The 22,572-nt window shown below is 43.6% G+C and overlaps 2 protein-coding genes across 5 annotated transcripts in view; both read right to left on the reverse strand.

Moving 5' to 3' along the window:
* Positions 1-21,647, reverse strand: part of ccdc85cb (coiled-coil domain containing 85C, b) — a 48,094-nt gene extending 26,447 nt beyond the window's left edge. For 2 of the 4 annotated variants that reach the window (XM_055044072.1, XM_055044071.1), the window contains exon 1: positions 20,062-21,647. In XM_055044072.1, the coding sequence (XP_054900047.1) occupies positions 20,062-20,773 (712 nt within the window). In that variant the 5' untranslated portion in view covers positions 20,774-21,647. The remainder of the gene's footprint in view (positions 1-20,061) is intronic. The other 2 variants (XM_055044074.1, XM_055044073.1) reach the window with 1 other exon arrangement.
* The window catches only part of ism2b (isthmin 2b), a 52,860-nt gene continuing 32,136 nt past the window's right edge, over positions 1,849-22,572 (reverse strand). Inside the window, exon 7 of the mRNA XM_055044070.1 lies at positions 1,849-1,858. The gene's annotated coding sequence lies outside the window, so the exon portion shown is untranslated. The remainder of the gene's footprint in view (positions 1,859-22,572) is intronic.

Consider the following 22,572-nt stretch of genomic DNA (forward strand, 5'->3'; position numbering starts at 1 on the left):
CGGAGTTGGGGATCGTACCGTGACAAGACACGGAGGAGGTGGTTGTTATGCGATAGCTGGCTTTATCACGTACGAGCCGCCAGGCAACGCGCTGTGTAAACAAACAACAGAGGGCCTTGCGGGTGGAGAAAGTTGTCTTGGAGCCCCGCAGCCCTCTTTAACCCCATTCCTCTCCCGGTTGCCACGGTTTCGACGCCACGATCCCCCTCAGCAACCTCATTTGCATAAATCTGCATTTCTTTTAAAGCCCGTCTGACTGACTGCTGAGCTGGCAGAGGTTCTGCTTATGTAAGCAGGGCCTAATGGCGCGCAGTTAGATGGTAAACACAGAGGACGATCTTTCCATAAGCAGAACCCTAAAAACCCCGTTATTATCGGCGGCCTAAAATCCCATCTCCCATGTTGAGGCAATCTGCAGACCAGGACTGCTTCTTCAGAGCCAGTGAAAACAGTCGTTTTCATTCTAATGACATCATGTTGTGGAGCCATTAAGAATCATAAACTATGATTTCATCTGAATCCAAATCCCAGAGAGAAAAGGAGGCCAGGCAAGTCTCAGCTTGTGGCTTTGCTACTGTACACAAGTGCGGACAAAAGCTCCCTGCTCCACTGTTTTGGTCTAAATCTCCAGATGAAGTTTTCTACCTGCGACAACATGCAGGAAAATGGACAAAAATAACGTCATATTGGAATTTTTCACTAATCCAAAAGGAAAGGAAGAAAGAAAAAAAGTCTCTTGTATAAAACCACATGGGAACATTTCCTGTTCTGGCTTGAGCTTTAGCAACTTTTCGCCTACCCATGCAGGGTGGAAGGGATCTGTGGAGGGCTATTGGCATGGTAAATGCCACTTGAAGACAAAAAAAGCAATTACGTAAGAGCGGCGCGGATAGACTGTTATCTCATCCCAACCACAGCTAGGAACGGCAGTGACGTCAGGCCGGAGCTCAGCAGCACTCCTGCTCGATCCGGCAGCGCTGGATGAAACTAAATGAAGACGACAGAGCTTAGACTTTGTTGTCGTCTGGAAAAATAAAGCCACTGGAAGGGTAACAGGAGAACGGCAGCGAGACCCAACGCGCATCGGAGAGACAATCTGGGTGTACAGGACAAACAAAGGCTCAATAAACTCCACTGGATCTTGAACACGGAGGAAGACAATCATCTATGCGCGCTTACATAGTTGGAAATGTTTAATGATGAAAAACATTACGGTCAACTGTAAAACGGTGACTGCCTGATGTTGTGTTTGCTTTGCACAGAGAAGAGGGATTTTTCCAAGTTCCCCAGTTGAATGTAGAAATAATGGGAGCCACCTGAATAGTCAAGAAACCCACATGGTCAGCATTCAGTACCACTGAGACAGACTCACGTTAGCTTACCGGCGCTTCGCTTGTTTGTACGTCGGCACATCAGTGCCACACATATCACAGTGCTTCACTAACATGTGACTGATTTCCCAGAAATGGAAAGAATACATTATGAGCTGGTGTTGCCAACAACCAAATTTGATAAAAACAAACTCCGAGTTAGCTCCTGCTCATGTTGGATACAGCTTCCAAAACGAAGCTCTGATTTTGGTTGTTGAATCAAAGGTGCTGTAAGACTATTAAGTAAAGATCGGACAATAACAGATTTCCCACAATTGGGGAAATCAACACCAATAAATCAGTACATCACTTCTGTTAAGTTACACACACCCAAAAAAAACAAAGCGATAATTTCTGATAATTTTAACTGAAACAATATTTGGTGAAATTTGCAAACACATTTATTTATCACCTCCTGACCCCCAGATTCTTAGTAGCAAGCCAAGAATTAACTTTTTTTTGTGTGAAAATGGATTCTCTTCTTACATCTATTTATTATCTTTTGAGAAATAACCCTTTTTGGTTAAATAAGAATATAACTTTGATAATAATGTGAAACAATAATATTGCGAATGAGCTGAGTAACTTGAGGCTTTACTGCAGGTCAAAAAACTGGAATAATCTGTAAATTTAAGAGTTTGATTAAAGAAAATGGTACAATGCTTTATAGTTGCTGTCACTTTTCTTTTTTTTCCTGAAAGACTTGAGATTTACAGTATTTTTATAGTTTTCAAAAGTTATTTATCAAAATAACTTTTGATAAATTAATAATATGATTATTAATATTGTGAATTTCTGATGTCGAGGTTCTGGAAATTTCAATCTTAAAATAAAAAAAAAAAAACAGCTGCTGTTTTCCCAGAAGGATTAGTTTGAACTCAAATAGTGTAATCATATGGAATTTCCATTATTTTAAGATTAATATTCCATAAAAACATTTACAGTAAAAACTTTATTTTTTTTAACGATAGTTTTGTCTTAGCCGAGTCTGGAAACCGCTGGTGCAATTTACCATAAACCCCAGAGCAGATTAGCTCAGCCCTTCAGTTTAAACACAACCGAATTTCCTCTGACTAAAAGTGACCGATGTGTTCTTGACAGAACTGTGTGAAATGCGTCCAAGGAGGAGGCAAATCACCTTCTCACGTGTTCAGATGCAAAATCTATTTTTAACCGAGAGTCTTGTAGGCAGCAGCAGCAGAGAAATGACATCTTTAATCCTTAAAGTGACGGGTCACGTAGCGCCAGTAACCCACAGCAGAGAAAAATCTCTTGAGCTCTAACAAGCAAATATTAAGCAGATGCTTCTGGTTATTAAACATTTTTGTTTGTTTGTTTTTGCCACCTGCAGGGCTGAGAGATGAGCTGATGGGAAACAGCTCATCTCTCATTTGTTTGACAGGAGCTCCCAAGCATTCCTCAGGTGTCTGAACTTGTCTAATTGTTGACTTATTCCTCCTATACATCGGATCCGGCCTCAGACCTATTCATTCGGTTCTTAAAGCGACGGCACGCAGCTCAGCTCAGTTCTGGTGAGGCGCCAATAAATCGGAGGATGATTGAAGCCGGTAGATTTTCAGTGTAGACTAAAAAGTCTATTTTTATATAATTTAGTGAAGGCTTTGATGCCAAATTTGGTTAAAGACGAAATGCCCTCCCAATGAAGAAGTTGTGATGTGAGGAAAGGTGATGCCAAATGTAAAATTAGATGCCATCAAAACAAAAGAATCTCAAAGAAATGGCAACAAAAAGAAGAAGTCAGGATTTAATTAGCTTAGCGCGTTTTCTTTTTTTCAAACGAATGACTGGAAGCCGCGGTGAGGATCGTGAGAAATGACCCCCGTAATCCACAAATAATTAGTTGCGCGATGTGTAGCAATTGCGACAGGTCAGTTCGTAATTCCACTGCCCTGCAAAACAAAGAGATGGAAAAGGTGAGCGGGAAAAGAGTCAGCGCTGACACAGGCGCCGCGATCTGGTGTGCTAAGCACGGCAGCAAGAAAACAATCCATAAAAAAAACACACACACACACACACACACACACACACACACACACACACACACACACACACACACACACACACACACACACACACACAGCAGCAACCTCGTGTAACCCTGCTCCAAACACATGACACTGATTAATTATGCCAGTAAATATCCAAGTGTAGCCGATGAAAAGCTTCATCAGGCGTTCCTGCTTTTTCGGTGCTTCTCAAACAATAAAACTCTTTTTTTAAATTGAGGGGCTTTAAAACCGATACAAGGAGGAAGCACATTTTTAATTTATGTCCAAACTGGAGCTCAGACAGCGTGTAGGGAGAATTTTAAGTAGCGGCATAAATTATTCAGAGGCATCGTAAGTGTTGCGATCCATAAGTGCCACTGTAGAGCTGAAGCAGTCTGTCCTTTTTAATAGGCCTAAAACCCCTGTATGCCTTCACAACCATTAGGTTTATTAGTGTTGCTTCTTCTAAGCGTTAAACGCACCCACACGCACACACACACACCACAAGCATGTGAATGCACAGGAACAAATTCCATTAGCAAGTGAGACTAGAGGTTTATAGCCAGATGGTTAACCTGCCCTGAATCAATCTGATGAAGACCACAGTGGGACTCTATCTGGCCACACATACACACACACGCCCACACACACCCGCAGGCTCACATGCAAACACCTCAGAAAGGCTAATCAAGTGGTAATTTTACTATTCCGGACCTTGTTATCAAGAAACACTTTCTCGCTTGTTGTTGGCTACACATGCAACGCCGTTTGGTAGCTGACGCCACTGAAGCCTGTTTTTCTGTTTTGCATTTTTGTTTTTCTTGTCTAAATACCAAACGGAGCAAGAAGTGACATGGAGCAACGTGAAGCAAAGTCTGAAACTGCCGCCGCTGCGTTCTATAATGCTGCCGGTCAGACAACATTTGACAGCGGCCGAGAGAATTCGAAGTTTAGACGAGATCTGACCCTTGACAAGAAGTTGCTCAGAAGCTTTTTGCTGTAAAAAAGAAAAGGAAATTGACAACAAAGCTTTAGGGAGTAAACATGAAACTGCAGCACAACTAAATGGATAGTTTGGGATTTTAAAAGGCTTAAAAGGTGATAAAAGTTAATATTTTACTGAAAGTAAACGCTCGTCATCTTCTTTTTGCATAAACTCATCGTTAAGGAGGCCAAGACCAAAAGACCATAACAGATACTAGAGTGTTGCTGAGAAAGAGGCTTTCAGTAACTCTTTTTTAATTATTTTTTATTGTTGTTGTAGTTGTTATAATCTCTGTGCATCAGAACATCCATCAGGAACAATTATAGCTAATTTTCATAAGTCAAATTGATGCTAGTTTTGCAGCAGCACCGAGTGTTAAAAATGAGTAAATATAAAGGGAGAAGTTATGAAAAGTACAAAGGATGCATTAATATTCTGTGAACTTTAAATTATCATCATAACAACAAGAAATGTCTGCTGCCTTTAAAGCTGAAAAGAAAAGACCGACTAAAAATGAGAATTGTATTTAGTTTTGTATTTTTTTAAGAATAGAGCATCCCGCTCAAGTCAAACACAAGTTTCGGGTCAGACACTCTTCTGTGTTCATTGTCATCTGCAGAGCCAGCTGTCCTTTGAGAGTCGCCGTGTCAGCTCACATTAGCCGGGAGCGGCAACGGTCAGACCCAGACAGCGGTCAGCAGGTGGTCCGCTGCCTCACTGGACCACCAACCAGAGCGAAGCGGACAGCGTCGAGCGGACAGCGTCGAGGGAACTTCAAAAATGAAGTTTGAGCAAAACTAAATATGAATGTACAGCGATTTGTGCAAAAGAAAACAACAAAAAAAGGTTTGTAAATCAGCTCTGACAGGACCTAAATAAGCCCTTAGTGTTGTCTTTTTTTTTTCCTTTTTAAATGCAGGGTGATCAAACCTTTAATCATCTTACTGTAAAAGCCCCAGATTAGTATACAGCGACATATGCTAGCTTTTTGGCCTTGGCAAAACTCTCAGATCTTTTCCTCTGAAACGTAAAGCCTCTCTGTTTAGACAGAAACCCTGTTTCTAGTCGCAGGAGCGGCGCTCGGATTGAAAACCCCGGTCGGCCGCAAACGCGCCCGTAGGTGTAAACTCGCTGTGCTCCCCCCTGATAGGACGGCGACCTGGCCTGCTGGACAAACAGCGTGTTCTGGGAAACTGTCCAACGTCCCTGAAAGCATGTAGTGGATCAAATGGGGCGAGTTATGGATCGAGCGCTTTGTTTAATCTCTGTGTTGACAGCAAAATAACCCCAAAAAACATAATAATGATAATACAGCAGCTTGTAGTAATCTAAATATGTCCACTGTTGCGGGTTATCCAGTAAATAAACAGAAAAAGTGATCAAGTCACATGAAGAAATTTTGTTCATTGTGCTTTTCCTTTTCCAGAGAAGTCACATATTTGACCCATCAATCAACTTTCTCCTCCTGGAGGCGGAAAAATTGATGGGCCCGCCTTCCTCAACCCCCTCAAGTGCTTCTTATTACAGCTTTATTACTAACTAATGACAGTACGCTCCACCCGGCGCCAGCGTCAGCCAAGTTCCTGTCAGGGTGAGCTCCTCTGGTTCACGTTCTTCAGAAATTTAAAGCCTCTATGCCGTACTTCCCCAGAAAGACAACAACATCTGCCGCCTTTGCACAAGCAGGGGAGCTTCATGAGAAATGCTTCCCTGTGACGGGCGTAATTCATAAAAATGAGTCGACTCTCAGGCCACCGCTGAGATATTTAATGGCGACACAGCGTGGAAGCAGATGAAGTCGGAGCTGCGCCGATGGTGAAATACGTGCTCGCGTTTGCCAGAATGTCGTCCCCCGACGGATTTCGCTTCTGAATGAAATGCAGAAAGGGGGCTTTAAAGCGTCGAGTCATAAATGTCAAGGAAAAATGTACCAACACAGCAGAAAGATGCAGTTAAGCATTACGAGCGGGAGGTATTGCCATTTATTGAATGCCCTAAAAAATATCGGGGTGATGTAGCTATACTAGATAGATCAGCTTGAAGGTCGAGATGCAGTAAGAAATCTGCACCATTCATTGGTGTGGATGTTTTTACTGAGGGAAGAGGACTTTTTAGGATCATTGAGGAATTCAAAAACGGAGTAAGAGGAAGCAAAGATGAATAGGAACTTATAAGTAAACCATTTTCTACAACATACCAGCTAAATCGACAGAAATACAGCAAAACTGCTCAGTTTCATTGCTTTCAGTCTTTAACCCCAATCATAAAACGCTCTGGTTTGGAAACGTTTGCAGATTCAAGGGAACCGAATAGACGAATAAACATGCTAATTATGAAATAGAAAAGCTTACGATGCTAGCTTGTTAATTACAGCTAAATCCATGTGTGACAGTGGCCTGTTAGCATTGCTACCTCGCTTCTGAGTTCAAATGTGTTTTGTTTTTTATTCTGCATGAAGTTTGTATGTCTCTCTGGGCGCTCCGTAGGCACATCGGGTTAACTGATGTCTCTACGTTCAACTCAAGAGTGTAGAGACTTTTTCACTGTGTTTCTTCCAGAGAAGATGGAAGAAAGGACAGAATGAAGAGGAAAAAACAAACTGAGCTGTTGGGAGCGATGCTGGTGAAAGGTTTGTCTGGGCTTTGCGTCTCATTAACAACGTCTTTCCCACATAATTCCTCCCTTCCTTCAATGGCGCATGCTCTCCCCTTTTTTTCCTCCCTCACAGCTTCGTCTCTGCTGCGCTCGATCCCCCCTTTCATCTTTTTAGTTTAAATGTTATTCATTTCCAGCCCTCGCTGCTTGAGCCTTCAGATCTACCGCTGACCCTACATAGCATCAAACCTTCTGTTTTTTTTTTTGGTTTTTTTTGTACACATTTCTTCATTTTTAAAACTTGAGCGTTCTCCCTGATGGCTACTCATGCAGGCACCTCATCCATCCGGTACACCGTGTTGCCATAACTGTGGCAATTCGGCTGACATCGACTGCAGAGTCTGCTTTCGTTCTTGCTATCTCCTCCTCTGTTTTGCAAACGGTCAATTATTAACTTCTGCATGGAAAGTGCTTGCAGGGGACACTTTTTTGTGTCATTTCAGGTTACATAATCTCCACCATATCACGGTTCCCAGTTTGATACCAACTGGTGTATCGTACCGCATCGTGCAACCGACTACAGGGAGGCCCCCTTGGGGCATAAAGCATGCATTCCTCCTTAAAGAAGCGCAGCTTAGCAGCAATCAACATTAAGAAGAACAGCATCTATCCATCTGCATTCCTCCTGCAACAGGATTGAGCTTGTTTAGAAGCTTCGCAGAGAACAACATAACAAGAGATGTCAGGAGAAATTTGTCAAAGAAAAAATGTTTGTTTTTTTTTAAACGTTGAGAAGTGGACAGTGGAGATGAGAGAAGCCAAACGAGTTGCCTCTCTGTGGTGAAAGGAGAGCACAGCGCACCCCATAATAGTGAGGGGAAAAAAAAAAGAAAAATAGAGGCCTTGTATCCTAGCAACAAGCAGAAAGAGAACGCCGCTTGCTCTGCAGTGTCCTCCGTTGCTCCTGGGTCTCGAGCTTTACATCTTTCACAAAAGTTCACCTCAGCAGAAATCCTTCAGGCCGCTCTCCGTCTTCCCCCCGCCCCACCCCTAATCATCGGCCGATGTTGCGCCGCTGCAAGAGCACTTTCATCAACTCCGCGTGCGGCTTCTGAAGGGCTTCAGAGACGGCCTCGGCTTGCGCCGCATCCATCACACACAGAGCTACGTGCCATGTGTTTAAAGGAGCGGTGGGCAGAGACGTAGCACTGGATCCTTACTTTGAACATCCTTTTAAGCCATCGTCTTCAAACCCTCTGCCAAGGCGCAGCTACAAAAATCAATGCCTTAATCCCCTTTTACATCTTTTGTTGACTGAGGGGAGATTCAGCCAGATAGGAGAGCCTGCCAGTGATAACACTGAGAGACATCTGAAATTCCTCATGGCTGGGTTTGGTTTTCTGCTCTGAAGTGGAATCACAGAATGTACATAGATGCTGGCAAAGACGGCCACGGGTAAGGGGCGGTTTACTGGCACCAATGTGAGTTTATTGACGACCGTTGCCAATCCGAGTTCCTAAAGCCACTATAGAGAACTTAATATTTCTGGATACTTAATTTGCTAACTCAGACATTATCAGAATTATTGTAAGATACAAGTTCAAGTGACATATTTCATGCACGTTTGAAATATCGTATTTTATTGTGCTTGTTTTTGAATCTATAGCTACCTTGACAAGACAAATAAAATTTAGCTGCAGACCAAAAATGTTTTTCTTTTAGTTTATTCTGTGAAGTTGAAACGTTTACGAAAGCTCCAAAATTCCACAAGGATAGAAAAACTGATCCGAAGAAAAAGGTAGATGTTCCATGAAACAGTTGAGAGGAAATTTAATCTATTGTTGTTGTTTTTTAAACAAGATGTTTATTGCGCAATGGTGCAATAAACAGCTAAAACTAAACTAACAGGAAAAGAAATCTCCCGCAAAAAGATTGTTTACATGCAAATAAATGCAAATATAATTATCCCGGAACCTCTCTGATTATCGTCTTTAAACGGCACCAAGTGAAAATGGAATCGTTCTCTGTCTTTGATACCACAAGAGAGACTACATCGCCATTAACACGGGGAAAAGCAAATACTTAAAAGTGAAGCGTTAACAAGCCCCTGCAGCCTTGCAAAGTGGCGCCTCGGTCAAGAAATGTGCTGATGCTGAACTCTTCCCAATAGCAGTGGAGGAGTAAAGATGAAAACTAAAGAAGCTACAGTGCAGACGAGAAGAATAATTGGCTGTCATGGGTGTCTGCTCCTCTCAGTGTGTAAGTGAGATGAATAACTGGCTTCATTTGCCTCCCTGACACTAACCAACTCTGTGAATTTAAAGAGCCATCTGGACAGAAACTATCCATAAAAAGAGGTGCACTCTCTTCTAAATATCCGTCACTGGCAAAATCCTCAAGCAAACACAACGTTTCATGCTATAATCTCCTCCTACAGCCAAGCAGCCAGTACGTAATCAGGGCATCTTTTGTACATTCGCAAACCCCAAAGACGACTCTGGCGTTTAAGAGGATCGGAAAGAGGCCCGAGATCATCTACAGATTTTCCCCCGGTGGCTGTTACATGGCATTAATGCTAACACAATTATCCTCTAATTCCATGATACACGCAAACAGATGAGAAGATGAAGAGCTTTTGCGCTCGTATCCCTTTCCCCCCGCCGCCAGTTATCGATTCTGCCAGACGAGCCCGTTTTCCGTCCACTTGCATCATCAGCTTTTACATAAGCACTTTACAATCGTCGCAGTCAGTGCAATCGAATGCCCAAACATTCGCCTCAGTTCAAGGGAGCGAAAGGCTGCCGGTCGGCTCACGAAAAGGTAAAAGCTGGCTGCGTTAGGCAGGGGTGTTTGTAGCATCTTCTTGATGGAATTTCAGCAGCCATTTGACATGTGATCGCCAGGCCAAACATGACCCGCTAAACAGACTACCTACATTCTTACTTTTACTACCTAAAGTCTGAAAGCGTAAACAAAACGCTCGCCCTTTATTCCAACCCTTTCAAACTCCCTGCCTTCCAGGGGATCCAGTTTCTGAATTCACCTCACATACGGTTCCGATTGTCATCCAAATGTCCCGACCTCATCCCAGGCTAAAAGTATCAAGAACAAGGAGAGAGAGAGAAGGAGAGAGAGGTGCACCCTTACCCTCAGTCCAAACTAAAGCAGACACATGTTTTGTTACACACCCTGGCCTGCGAGGGGAAATTGGTCCGCGGAACAGCAAAGAAATGATACCTGAAACCATCCAAATAGAAGGAAAAAAGATTCCAGGGGATGGAGCAATAGCGCTGCAGAATGTAAAATTAATTCCAGATGCTTCAGCCAACCGTCAAAACTCCAAATTATCTCATCCATCTTAGCGATCCAGTGCCGGTTTCACATGTTTTTGCGTGCGCAACAGCTATGCGGTGAATTTATGCTGCTGAGGCGCTCAAATATTTATTTGCCACAGCGTATTCCACACACATTCCCAATGGGTACTCTAAATCCCTGGTCCGACGACTTATGTGTCATGTTAGAAACGGAGGTCATTTTGCACTCAAGAAACCAAATCTATTGCCGTCAGAATGGGGGGTCGGAGGAAGGTGACGGCACTTTGTAAAAACTAAGGTAAAGGGAAAGACCTCTGCTGACTCCACCAGTGTCACAGCGTCCCAAACCAAAGAGCTGACAGGCAGAAAATCCAAATGTTCCTTCTCGGCTCGAGCTGCTGACTTCTGGCAACCTGGGACTGAGCTGCAGCTGAAGGTCAGTGGTTGTGTTGCATAGACAGAATCAAACTGCTGATGGTGAGCTTTAGGTTCTGCCCCAAATGGATTATCGTCGCCGTGCCACCTGAACCCAGTTACTCTTTCCAACTCTTCCTCGTCTCTGTCATTTGCATCCACAATAAGCTGGTCTGGGCCTACTGCAATCGGGCATGTGGCACAGATCAATAGGTCACTGGCCAAGGGTAAAGAAAAGTAATCCGCCACAAAGTCAGGTAAGGTCAGGCTAATTACAGAGGACAAGAAATGGATATGCTGCGCTGAACAACCAGGTGTTCTGTCCAAGTTCACATGAATTGTGTTTGCTTATGAAGAGCAATAAGGGTTAGTAGCTCTTATTTTAGAAGTTGAAAAATGTATTCAGCTACTTTACATTTAGTTATTATTTTGTACAAAAAGAAAGGAACGCTGGTTCATCAGCAAATACTCAATTCAAGAGTTTCTCTTTCAGTTCAGCATCAGTGAGCTAACTGCATAACATGAAATGATGCGGAACAAAGTTTCATTTTGACTGGTGCCAAAGCTTCATGGGTTGAGATCAGGAAAAACTGTGCAACAATGAATTGATTTAGCTCTCTGTGCCTACGCATTGGTTTTTAATCCTGTCCAAGAAACTAAACTTTTTGTATCGGTACACTGAAACCATTGCATCTCAGTTTAATTTTCTTTGTAACCAAGTACTCCGGTGAGTTGCGCATTGAGATAAACTATTTTGAAACTCTTGGGTGCAATCTAATTTGACTGGGTGTTCGTTGATCAGAAGAGATTTGAAATTCCACCAACAAGTTCTAGGTCTCTCTCGGGATTCAATAGATAAACTCTATACTTTAAAACTTTATGATGAGTGTGCAGTCATGAAAAGTTAAAACTACAAAGAACTTATTGTGTATTTGTGGTCTGTTTAATGTGGCCTTTTTAATAAGGCATTTTGTCAGCACAAGGAGAAGGCTGATTCTCCTCAGGGGACTTGCTTGGAAAACATCAAGGGGATGTTGAGGAGACGTCCTGATCAGATGCTCAAGCAGAAAACGGACCTGTCAGTGCAGAAAGGTAGTGTCTCAACCTCAAGCTCCCCAAGGATTGCAGAGTTTCTTGACCAAAGCTGACTAAAGCTGAGAGCTCCTTCAGCTTGTATCTGGGAACGGACATAGTCAGATTTCCTCACCCTTTTATTTTACACTAAGACATTACTAACAAGACTGTTCGGTCTATGCATCTCGCACTTCATCCTATAATGCCTCGTAAACAAAACACCCAGATATTTGAACTGTTCCCTGTTAAAGCATACACTGACATCCAACAAACGTCACAATTCTGCCTTACAACGATTAGTAGAGAAGTATTTTACATTTTAATAAGAGCATTGAGTAAACCACAAATGTGCACTCTGGGATCCTCTTATGAGTAATGGCGACGCAGGAAGAACACACTTATTACTAACCTATGGTTGGAGCTTGAATCATTGTGCACGGGTCAGTCAGCATGGAGGGCAACTATGCCCGAACCTATCCCATCCCCCTACGTCTTATTTCCCTTCCGCTTCACTAACCGTGAGGCTGGGCGTGGGTGACGTCCACTCGCCCCACTGATCATTTCTGTCGCCTTGGCAACTGAGCACCACCCAAGCCCTCCAGCGGCGCACTGCCCAGCGATCAGTAAAGAAGGACGTCCACTCAGATCAGCACAGACAAAGACGAAGACAAAGATGAGGAGCGGAAAGAGCCAAGAACCTTAATATGTGCCTTGCTGTGAAGGAGGAAAGTCTGTTCCTGAGAGAAACTTTGAAACTTCCTAACTTACCGGTATCTTAAGGATAAAAAGAACAAAATGTTGCTTGACATAGCCTTGGAGAGAATTACATACAGATGTGTGAAGCCTCTACTCATTATGTATTTCAGTCTCTCACAATCCACACTCTAATTTCAGTACACCTGTTTGGTTAAGACATAAATGCTTTGGACAGACCCTAGAGTGTAACCTTTACTAACAAACCTTTCAAGACCTCCTTATGCCACCAGGACATCACTTAATCTTCTCCAATCATTCTACAATAGAGTCTTTGGGTACACTCCTGCACAGTTAAGTCAAAAGGTTTTCAATAGTATTTTGATGAGTGAACTACTGATGTAAGATTTGGTAAACCATTTTTGTTTACCAAGTCTAGGATCTTTAGCTTGTTTAAATACCTAAAATGACCCCTTCACAGTTTACTGATCTTATAGGTGTTGTGAAAAATCCTCAGTAATTTCAAAAAGTTGACAATGCCATATCTTAGAAGATTTTAGATGTCTTTGGAAGAGAAAAAGCAGCAAACACATAGTTGCTTAAATCTAATTTGGAGAACTCATTTCTGGATTAGCTGTCCTTGCATTAGCTCTCCGAGCATGGCCGTGTCCGTGCAGGGCAAAACTCACACTGGCTCCGTAACCTCATTCTGTCGGCTGGCTGCTGTGCTGATGGGACAGATAGGACAGCGGATGAGACAGCCGGTTCACAGGAATTGTGAGAAAGATGAACTCAGACGGAGTGCGAAAGAGTGAGAAAGAGAGACACAGAAAGAGAGACTGGAGAAGTCTGCCAAACAGGTAGGATAAGACATTGATACCAAAGTTCAAAAAGAAATCTGGAGACTAGGTTCCTTTTTTTCCACCCTCTCGCTCTGTCTCTCTACACTGCGTTATTCCTGCTGTGTCACAAAGACAAGAGAGACCCACTTCCTCTTTTGTTTATCCTGGAATGTGGGACGTCCTGACAGGCAAGCTTTTCATTGACAGTACACAGCTGAGTTTCCCCTGTGGCTCTTTCTCGTAACCTCTACTGTGTGTGTGTGTGTGTATGTGTGTCTGGGTGTGTGCGCACTCTATTATCTGTGTTTTATCAGCCAGGCCTCACACAGGCAAGCAGACAGAGAGCATCGCAGGGAAACAGCCCAGAGATGTCCAGGGAAGTACTTAAAACCATATCTGATGCAATTCCAACACGTTTTTACAAGACCTAATCTGTCTTTGATATTTCCATAGATTAGATTGATCTCTGCAGCTGCCGACTTTCCACCATGGAGGTATGTGTTCAGGATCACCTCAAAAGGTCTGAGTAATCTAGAGGGAAGGGGGATTACAAGAACCTGTCTACATACTTTGAGCAGAGAAACCTGAACATGAGACTGGACAAACAGGATATTGGCGACCGAAACATCCTTTTCCTGCTTAGTTGACCTGTCTTTTTTCTTTTTTTTTCAGCAATCCAGACATACAACACAAAGACTTGAAACAGCTGCCTAGAAGAAAACACTATTGTGTTGCTCACCCACTGGTTTCCTCCGAAAGAAAGGAGTTCTCAAATAGAAACTCAGGAATGCACGGGTGTGACTAAGGCTTATTTAAGCCAAACACAGCATTCCAACACTGGACTTTGATTGGTACACGCAAAGAAAAGCCCCAAACACATACTGGAATTTTCAATACAGCACAGAAATAGGTTTCCCCATGTTAAGTTGGTAAGATTATTAATGAAGGTCTTTGCATCCAAAGGGAACTTCTTTAGTCCAGCCTAAATGTCAAACAATTTGAGTTGTTGAAATTAATTGATGATAAAACTCACATAGATACACACTGAGTGAGCTGTATTTTTATTTACTTATGTCCCCAACATACACAAATACATCCTGAAAACAGGATGTAAGTGAAAACAGAACAGTAAGTGAAAGGCATTGCAAAGGGAAAGTGAAACATTTCATATCTACTCTACAAGTTCATTAAAAGGTCAAACTTGAACCTAATTTGGGTCTAATGTGTGGAACTATGTGTTGACTGAGGGAGTCCTGACTTTCCAGAGGAACATATATTCCAGGTCACACTGCATACTTCAAATAAAGTCTTATGAAAATGTCTCATGAATGTTAATCACCAACCCAACTGGTTTCCGAGAGGAGAGCCAGATATAGCTGCAAGAGCTGATAGGTCTGAAAAAGAAAGTGAGAATATAAGCTTATTGCTAAAATATTTAAAGCCAAGACACTTTGTGATGACTGCTTTCAGGTAGTGATCAAAACAAAGTTTGATGCCTGCCCCTGCAGTGCCTTTAGTATCTGCACTAAGCTTTTTGACCCAGCAAAGGCAATTTGCTTACTTGTCAAGTAATAGTTGGCTCTCTGGCTCGGCTGCCGTTGAGACAAAGTTCAACCCATTTATGTAAGAGACAAAAAAACAGTAATTTACAAAATAAATTACTGGCCTATAATAACAGAACCTTCCCCATAGTCCAGACACTAAAATTATCCCACGCAATAAGCAACGTTTACTGAGTACAATCATCTAAGATTATTATCATGAAATAAAATCACTGCAATAAATGCCAGAAAATCCTTCCATCCAACCTTAGACATGGGACCTCCTGTATTTTTAAGGTTGGGTCATGAAGGTAACCCCAGTGAGTTCTAAATTTTCCCTGGTGTTTCTTCCCAGTATGATGAGCCTGAACAACCTCCAAAGGGAGGCACCCAGGAGCGTCTTAATCCAGATGCTTTACCACCGAAGGTGAATCCTTTTGATGTTGAGAAGCTGTGGCTTCTCTCTAGATAATGGAGCTTCTTAATTAATCCACTCCACAAGAGGCAGCTCCTTCCACCCGCTTGATCAGAGTTCTTGTTCTTTTTGGAATGATTTCTATCCGTTGACCATCAGTAAGGGTTAGGACAGACAGGTCACTATGAGAGACCACAAAAGACCAACCATGCCCTGATCAAACTTTCCCTATTATGTCATTCACAGACAAAACACCAAGACGGATATCTTCTTCTCTTCCAACACTATCTTGAGTTCCTGTCCATGAACACCACAAGGAGGATCAGAGACAAGGAGCAGTCGTGGCTGAGCAAACAAGCTTGAGCTTGTGCCAAGAATGTGGAGACAGCTTTTGCCTGGGTTATACAAAGACTGGATAACCCCTGAAAGCATCCCTAACACCCCCTACTATGTCCCAATGAATGTCTAGGTTGGGTGCTACTGGATTTGGTTGGGAAGGTTAGGGGTCAGGGGTTGAAGTCTGGTCATGCTGTAATAATATGGCTGCAGAGGACATGGTGATAAAACTACTGATCCATAAATTGCCCCTTCTTAGTATTTATGTGGTTTCATGCTGGTCACAGCCAAGGAAAGCATTGCATAATCCTAAGAAATAAAAAAATAATAATAAAGTAAAATCTAATAGTAAGAATCTTTCAGTACTTGAAAGGATTGGGTTTGGCCACTCACCTTCTCTATTGTAAACTCAAATAAGTCTGTTTAAATGTTTCAACAAAAACCGAGTGATGTGAGACATTTTCAATCCCCAACCTTGACAGCAGTAAGAGTCTGCCATAAAGATAATCAAAGATTTATACACTTTGAGACCTCCCATGTCCTATCAATAAAGTTGTCAAAACAGCAACACGTAGCAAGGCATACCACGCTAAAACCCTGATTTATATGGTGTCATGAAAACATTCCTGAACTTTTTTTTCCCCCATCAGATTCTTACTACAGACCCAACGGTTCTTGTAGGAACAGCAAATAGTCTCACTCAAAATGGCATCACAACGCCAACAAAATAGTTCAGACTTTCTGAAAAGACATTCAGAGTCTGCAATCAACATTATTATTGTTCAGATGGGATCACCCAGGATCCAAAAGAAAGCCAATGCACCAGTTATTTTTTTATGAGTCCATCCTTCAGGCTACTCTGCTTGACGGGAAGTTTCGCCTCGTCTTTGCGGTCGGATGTCTAAATGCCCGTATTTTGAGAGTTCTGCATGCAGCACAAGTAGTGAGCAGGGTAGAGTGTGAAGGGGTTCGTTTCTATAGACATTGGAAGAGCTGAGTACAAACTCCAAGGGAATACTTAAGACAAAATGTTACACAGATATCAATAAATACCTAAATGTTACACCCATCAAATGCAGTGACATATAAAAGCAGTATGTCCAAGGTTTTAAAAACTTGATTTTTAGGTTGCGTTATGTTCAGCAAAGCATGGCTGCAGCAATTCCTAAATTAGTGTTGTACTTATTAGTTTTGTTAGAATCCTACAATGGCAGAATACTACAGTACTCCCAAGTTTTCTGCTTCTAAAATGCTGATAGACTATGTTTCTCCCAGTGAGATGTTTTCTCATCTCACTTGGAGAAACTGAATCGGCTGCCTTATTCCGAGCACTTTTATCTGCTGAACTACAAATACTGCTTTCCAAAGCCACCATCGGCTAAAAGGCTATGGGAACATTTAAGGCCTGCTAAAGGTCAACAAGCATTATTACAAGAGGGGATTTTTATCAGCAGCTCATCTGGACATCGTCGAAGCACCCCGTCTCGCTTGGCTACTTTGTTTTAATCCTGGGCTGTGTTCAGTTCAGTTTTTAAGGCTCTGAGAGGGAGTTTTATGTAAATTCTTTGCGACAGCCTGCGAATCAGTCTGTCATTGAGTGGAATCGGGTTCCATGGCTTCCAAAATTGATTGCAGACTTCGAAAAGCCTATTATGATTATGCAGTAGGTTACGAAACTCGTGGCATGGCACTCAAAGCGGCCCTGGCTGATTTATCTACATTTTTTGTTCTAAACAGATGTCGTCACTCTTCACCACAAAGTAAGGAGAGAAGGGCTGGGCAGACGTGTCAGAGCTCAAGAAATTCAATTAAGCAGACAGTGGGACGTCTGCAAAACTCAGCCTCTATGGAGCTTAATAGCCCCTCCAGGAAACCCCATTGTGCCTCTCCAAAGCGTCCCAACCAACCCCTTGTTGTCATCCTGCCACTCCCCCCAAAATCTACCTAGAACCCCTTGCTTAGACTCCTCTTTGGATCATTTATCATTCAAAAAGATAGAAATTTTCCTATGCAAATAGGACTAAAATCAGCAGAGAAAGGTTCTGTTTGGCAAAAGCGAAGCATCACCCTGTAGTAACACTTATTTTATTCACATCCTCTTCCTCCTCTCTGACTGTATATACATCTCACAAGCGGACAGATGCTGTTCATTTAGCATTTGAGTGGCGATCCCGGCGCTGGTGTCCTGAATGCCCAGGGGAGCCTGTGGCATTTGGACAGCATTAAATAAAAGCCACTCCAGACCTCACACCATGGGGGGAGATCCGACCTCACAACACAGTCCCTCCTCTCAGATTTCAACCAGCCAACTGAGTAAATCTTTCCCAGTGGACGGGGAGGGGGGGGAGAAGAAGACGGTTTTCCCTCCAGTCTGGCACGTCGAGAAGCCTGTGTCATGCCTAGGTTTCTATCTCAGAGAGTGTTGAAGGGAATTATTCACTGAAGAGGAAAACTGTGTTTTGATCCGCGCGCTTCCTCTCCCAGCGATCTGGCGTGCAACAAACAGCGAGGCGGCATCAGGGGAGGATTGCTTTGTTGCCGTTATCAAATGGCATCTGAGGAGATGTCAGTTGCGTTCCTTTCGAATTTCATCTATTTACAAGAATGACAGAATTGTGAGGCTGCACCATGTGTTATACCAGATAGCATAAAATTGACAGAAATGAACGTATTTGCATATTTAAATATTTTTCTTCAAAACTACTGATTATATTTATGTTATAGTGCATTTGTATTCAGCCCCATTAACTCTGATACCCTGAATAAAAACCCAGTGCAACCAATCAAGAAGGTGTGCAGTTGGTAAATAATGTCCCTGTGTGTGATTATATTCAAATTAGAAAAAAAGAAGCCATAAGAAGTCCTGCATGAAGTTTGGTGGATGACACACAAATCTAGTTTTGTGGCCAAAGCACAGTTTACGGTGGGTAACTGAAACTGCACATTACTCAGAACCTGTGATCCTATAGTGAAACATGGTGGAGGAAGCATGAAGATGTGGGGATTTTTTTTCTTTAGCAGTGACAGAGAATCTGGTCAGAGTTGATTAGAAGACTGATGGGGTAGAAAGAAGGGCAGTCCAGGGGCGTGGGGAGGACTCCAGCAGGGCAACAAGCTCAAATAAAGCATAAATAACAGCAAAATGAAGTGCTGCAAAGGTCTAGTTAAAGTCTAACTGTGAAATGTGGTAATTCAGTCTGAGTATGACCTGCTAATATTTTGCAAAACAAAAAGTTTTGCATTGGTAACTTCAATGGTGCTCCTACATATTGACTCAGTTGGGCTGCATATAATTGTGATGCCACGTATCAATTATCTTCCAACTCATACTGATGCACATTATATCACTTAACATGCCAATAAAATCCACAGGCGTTTCAGGTTTTCGCATGATAAACGCAAGGACCGTACAGGACTCTGTGGTAAATCCCCTGGGCCAAACAATGTCACACACATCTGTTGAAACAGCAGCTCGGAGCGGCTCTAGGACACCGCAGGCACAATAGTGAGGTTACATAACAGGAGTCAAAAACTGCCCTAGCTGCTGCACGTGACAATATCTGGATTAAGGGCTTCCTCTGATCTCCCTCGCGCAGTTTCATCTTCTTTTTGTATCTGTTACCTGCACGGCTTTATCAAGCACACAACTCCAGGAATGTCTGATGGATAACATGCGCCCTCGCGACCTGATTCGAGTCCTGCTCCTATATGCCGCTGCCCTGTCCTTGTAAATAAAAAATAAAGCCTCAGTGAGACAGGGAGCTGTGTTGTTTTTATTTATTTATTTTTTTTTTTCACTCCAGTGAAGCAGTTTGTTCCTTTCGCTAAACAGATCACGGAGGAGCCAAACGAGGCTTAGTGTCCTCATGTCCCATCAGGGCATTTGTGGCTTTCTGGTCATGCATTCAGATTTCGCAAGGACATCGATGTCTGGGCCCGTGCCACGCATGTCAACCGGGCCCGAAGAAGAGAGACGCTCTCTCTTCCTTCAATCACAGAGACGGCGGCGATCGCCAGCGCCTCATCTCAAAGCTATTAAGGCTTCTTGAGAACCAAGAGTGCACTGACCTAAATCAGGGCAGACCTCAGAGGATGGGCTAGCTCAGGACTGGGGAGGTCTTTTAGGGATGCAGTATCCACCTTTATCACCCCGAAGAGAGCATGACGATAAAGGTAGACCAAGATACTCAATGGTAAGAGGTAATTGTGAGTGACCTTTCCTTGTACAGTGCTTAATCAAGTCCAGAGGGGCCCAAAGCACTTCAGATTACATTCAGTCAGGCGCCTGTTCACATGGCAGGCTACTGGATAGTAGCCACAGGTGCCCTGGGGCAGTCAGAGAGGAGAGGCTGCATCCAGCACCACCGGGCCCTCTGACAACCTCCAAATGGCAACTATGATTTGGAATTTCAAGAACAAGAGGGGTTTTTGACAAGTGCATGACTAGGAAGTTTCCCCCTTGAATGTACTCACCGTTGAGTCCGTTGGGGATGCTCCTGTGATGATGTGGAGCTGACAGGTCATCCATCGACCTCCTCATGGTGGGCATCTTGCTGTTTTCCGTGGGCTTGTGCGCGTGGTTGTGATTGTGGTGATCCGGGCTGCCCGCGCTCCCCGTACTGGACGTGCTGCTCCCGTCTCCGACGTCCCTCACCGTCCCGGCGCCGCCGTTCAGGTTGCTGAGGCTGGACTGGCTGTCTATGGAGCTCCTGGAGCCGGCCCCGTTCCTCTCCTCGTCCAGCATGAGGATGATCTCCTTGAGCTCGGAGTTCTCCCTCAACACGCTCTCCTGGTTGGCCTCCAGCTCCTTGAGCTTCATCATGTAGGCGCCCACCTCCTTCCACATGGCGCTGGCAGTGTAGCGGCCGAAGCGCTGCCACTCCCGGGACAGCTTCTTGCCCTTCTGCCTGTCGTCGTCCAGGAAGCAGCAGAGCTCCCGGAGCTCGTGGTTGTCGTCCTGCAGCTTCTGGTTGACCTCCTTCAGGCTGCGGATCTCGTGCAGGTGCACCTGCAGCCGCCGGTTGATGTCTTTCATCATGTTGCCGTGCTCGATCATCAAGTTCATCTTCTCGCCGTCCACCCTCCTCAGTTTCCTCACCAGTTCCTCTTTGCTGCAACGCAGCAGGTCATCGTCCGTCAGCTGGCTCAGGTCATCCTTGGCCCCGTCCGAGGGATTCTTGGCCATGACTGTGGCTCTGAATCTCAGTGCGTGGAATCCTGCGGCTCGGAATTTACTGCGAGGACCCCGACCCGAGTTGAGGAACGGTGTTGAGAAACGAGCACATTGTCCAAAACGTGAAGACCCCTGGGCTCTGAAAGGAGTGGAAGATGTGAATGTGATGCTATGGCAACCTGTGCACGAGCTGAACGCTCTACCCCCCCTAAACCCTTTTGACCCGGTAAAGAAAAGCCTCAATGGAGCCCGGAGACAACTGCCGGTACTCCCATTTCTCCACTAGTCAACTGTTTGCCTTTGGATACTTATTCGGAGGGAATTCCCGGTCCGGTCCTGTTAGTCTCGAGCGACGAGTCCGGTCAGCACACCGCGTCCCACAGCTTAGACACCACCCGCGCCGGACATCACTCCACTCGAGCGCTCATACAAAAACAACGACCGAAAAGGAAAGAAAGAGAGAAAGAATGAAAGAAAGAGAGCGCCAAGGCGAATTCGGTCCGAGTCTGTCCACCTTTCCCACCGTCTGGACGCGGCCAGCCGCCAGCAACAGCTTTTTGTCCGCGGATATAAACCTCTGTCATGAGATGGTGCGTTCGGTTGGACTGAGAGGGCTCCGTCTCTTCCACCCTGCCCAGTTTCCAGCGAACACCTCCTCCTCTTCCTCCCTCCTCCTCCTCTTCCTCCTCTGTGTCCAAAGTCTTCGGGTTTGAAATCATTCAAGGGGATTTGGCTCCAGAGGGCCAATCAAGGCGGAGGAGAGCGGCAAGGCAGCAGGTAGATGAAAAAGTGCGCTTCAGACTCTGAGCTGGGGAAGCTCGGCCCTCTTAAAGCAACAGCGCGGGGTGCGTTCAAGCCACCACGGGAAAAACGGGTTGAAAAATGTTTGAAAATGCTCTAAAATGTAAATGGATAAGTTTATATGCAATTCTATAAATATGTATGATTTATATGAATTGTATGTAATTTATAGACAACTATTCATTATATTTGATGATTGTGTATAAATATACAATTGCATTCATATTAATAAGTCGATTTTGTTTATGAAAGACTAAAAAAAGTATACAAGTCCTGATCATAGTGAACCATGATCTTAATGCATTTCCACAATCTGAAAACAATCAGACATGTCTAAGAAAATCTCTACACTCCATTAAATAATGTTATTTTTTATTTTTATAGTAAATGACAACAGGTTCATGTCTAATCATTGCTTATTTAGGGCCTAAATGTCACACACACACACACATACACACACACACACACACCTACACACACATACACACACTACACACACACACATACACACACACACAAAAAAGAGAGAGTAAGATTTAAATCGTTTCAGGTAATGGTAAGTTAGCGAGTTGCTACTAAGATACTTCCTCTGGCTAAAATGACTTCAGTAAGATGAAATCCATTAGTCTTTGACATAAATCTGAGGAAATTTGACTGGTTTTGACCGGTTTCTTGCCCATACAGCCCGGTAGAAATTGTGGTGAATTCAACGATGGTGGTTTCGTCCCCCTGTCAACGAAACATCCTCAAACCATGACGCCTCCACCTCCGTGCTTCACAGTTGGAATAAGGTTCCTCTCCTGGAATGTTGGAATTAATTTTTTATGCCAAACATGTCCTCTATTTTGTTGTTTGTGAATTCTATTTCAGACTTACCTGTCCAAAAACATCACGCCTAAAGTCTTGTTTGTTGCTGTTTTTTTTTTTTTCTTGCCTACTTTGTGTCTGACCTTCATGTCTTGCCAGAGTGATTCAAAGCATAAATATTCGTCATTGCTACCTTTTTGTTA

This window comes from Poeciliopsis prolifica, unplaced genomic scaffold (genome assembly GCF_027474105.1).
Source record: "Poeciliopsis prolifica strain line A6 unplaced genomic scaffold, Auburn_PproV2 SCAFFOLD020, whole genome shotgun sequence".
Lineage (NCBI taxonomy): Eukaryota > Metazoa > Chordata > Actinopteri > Cyprinodontiformes > Poeciliidae > Poeciliopsis > Poeciliopsis prolifica.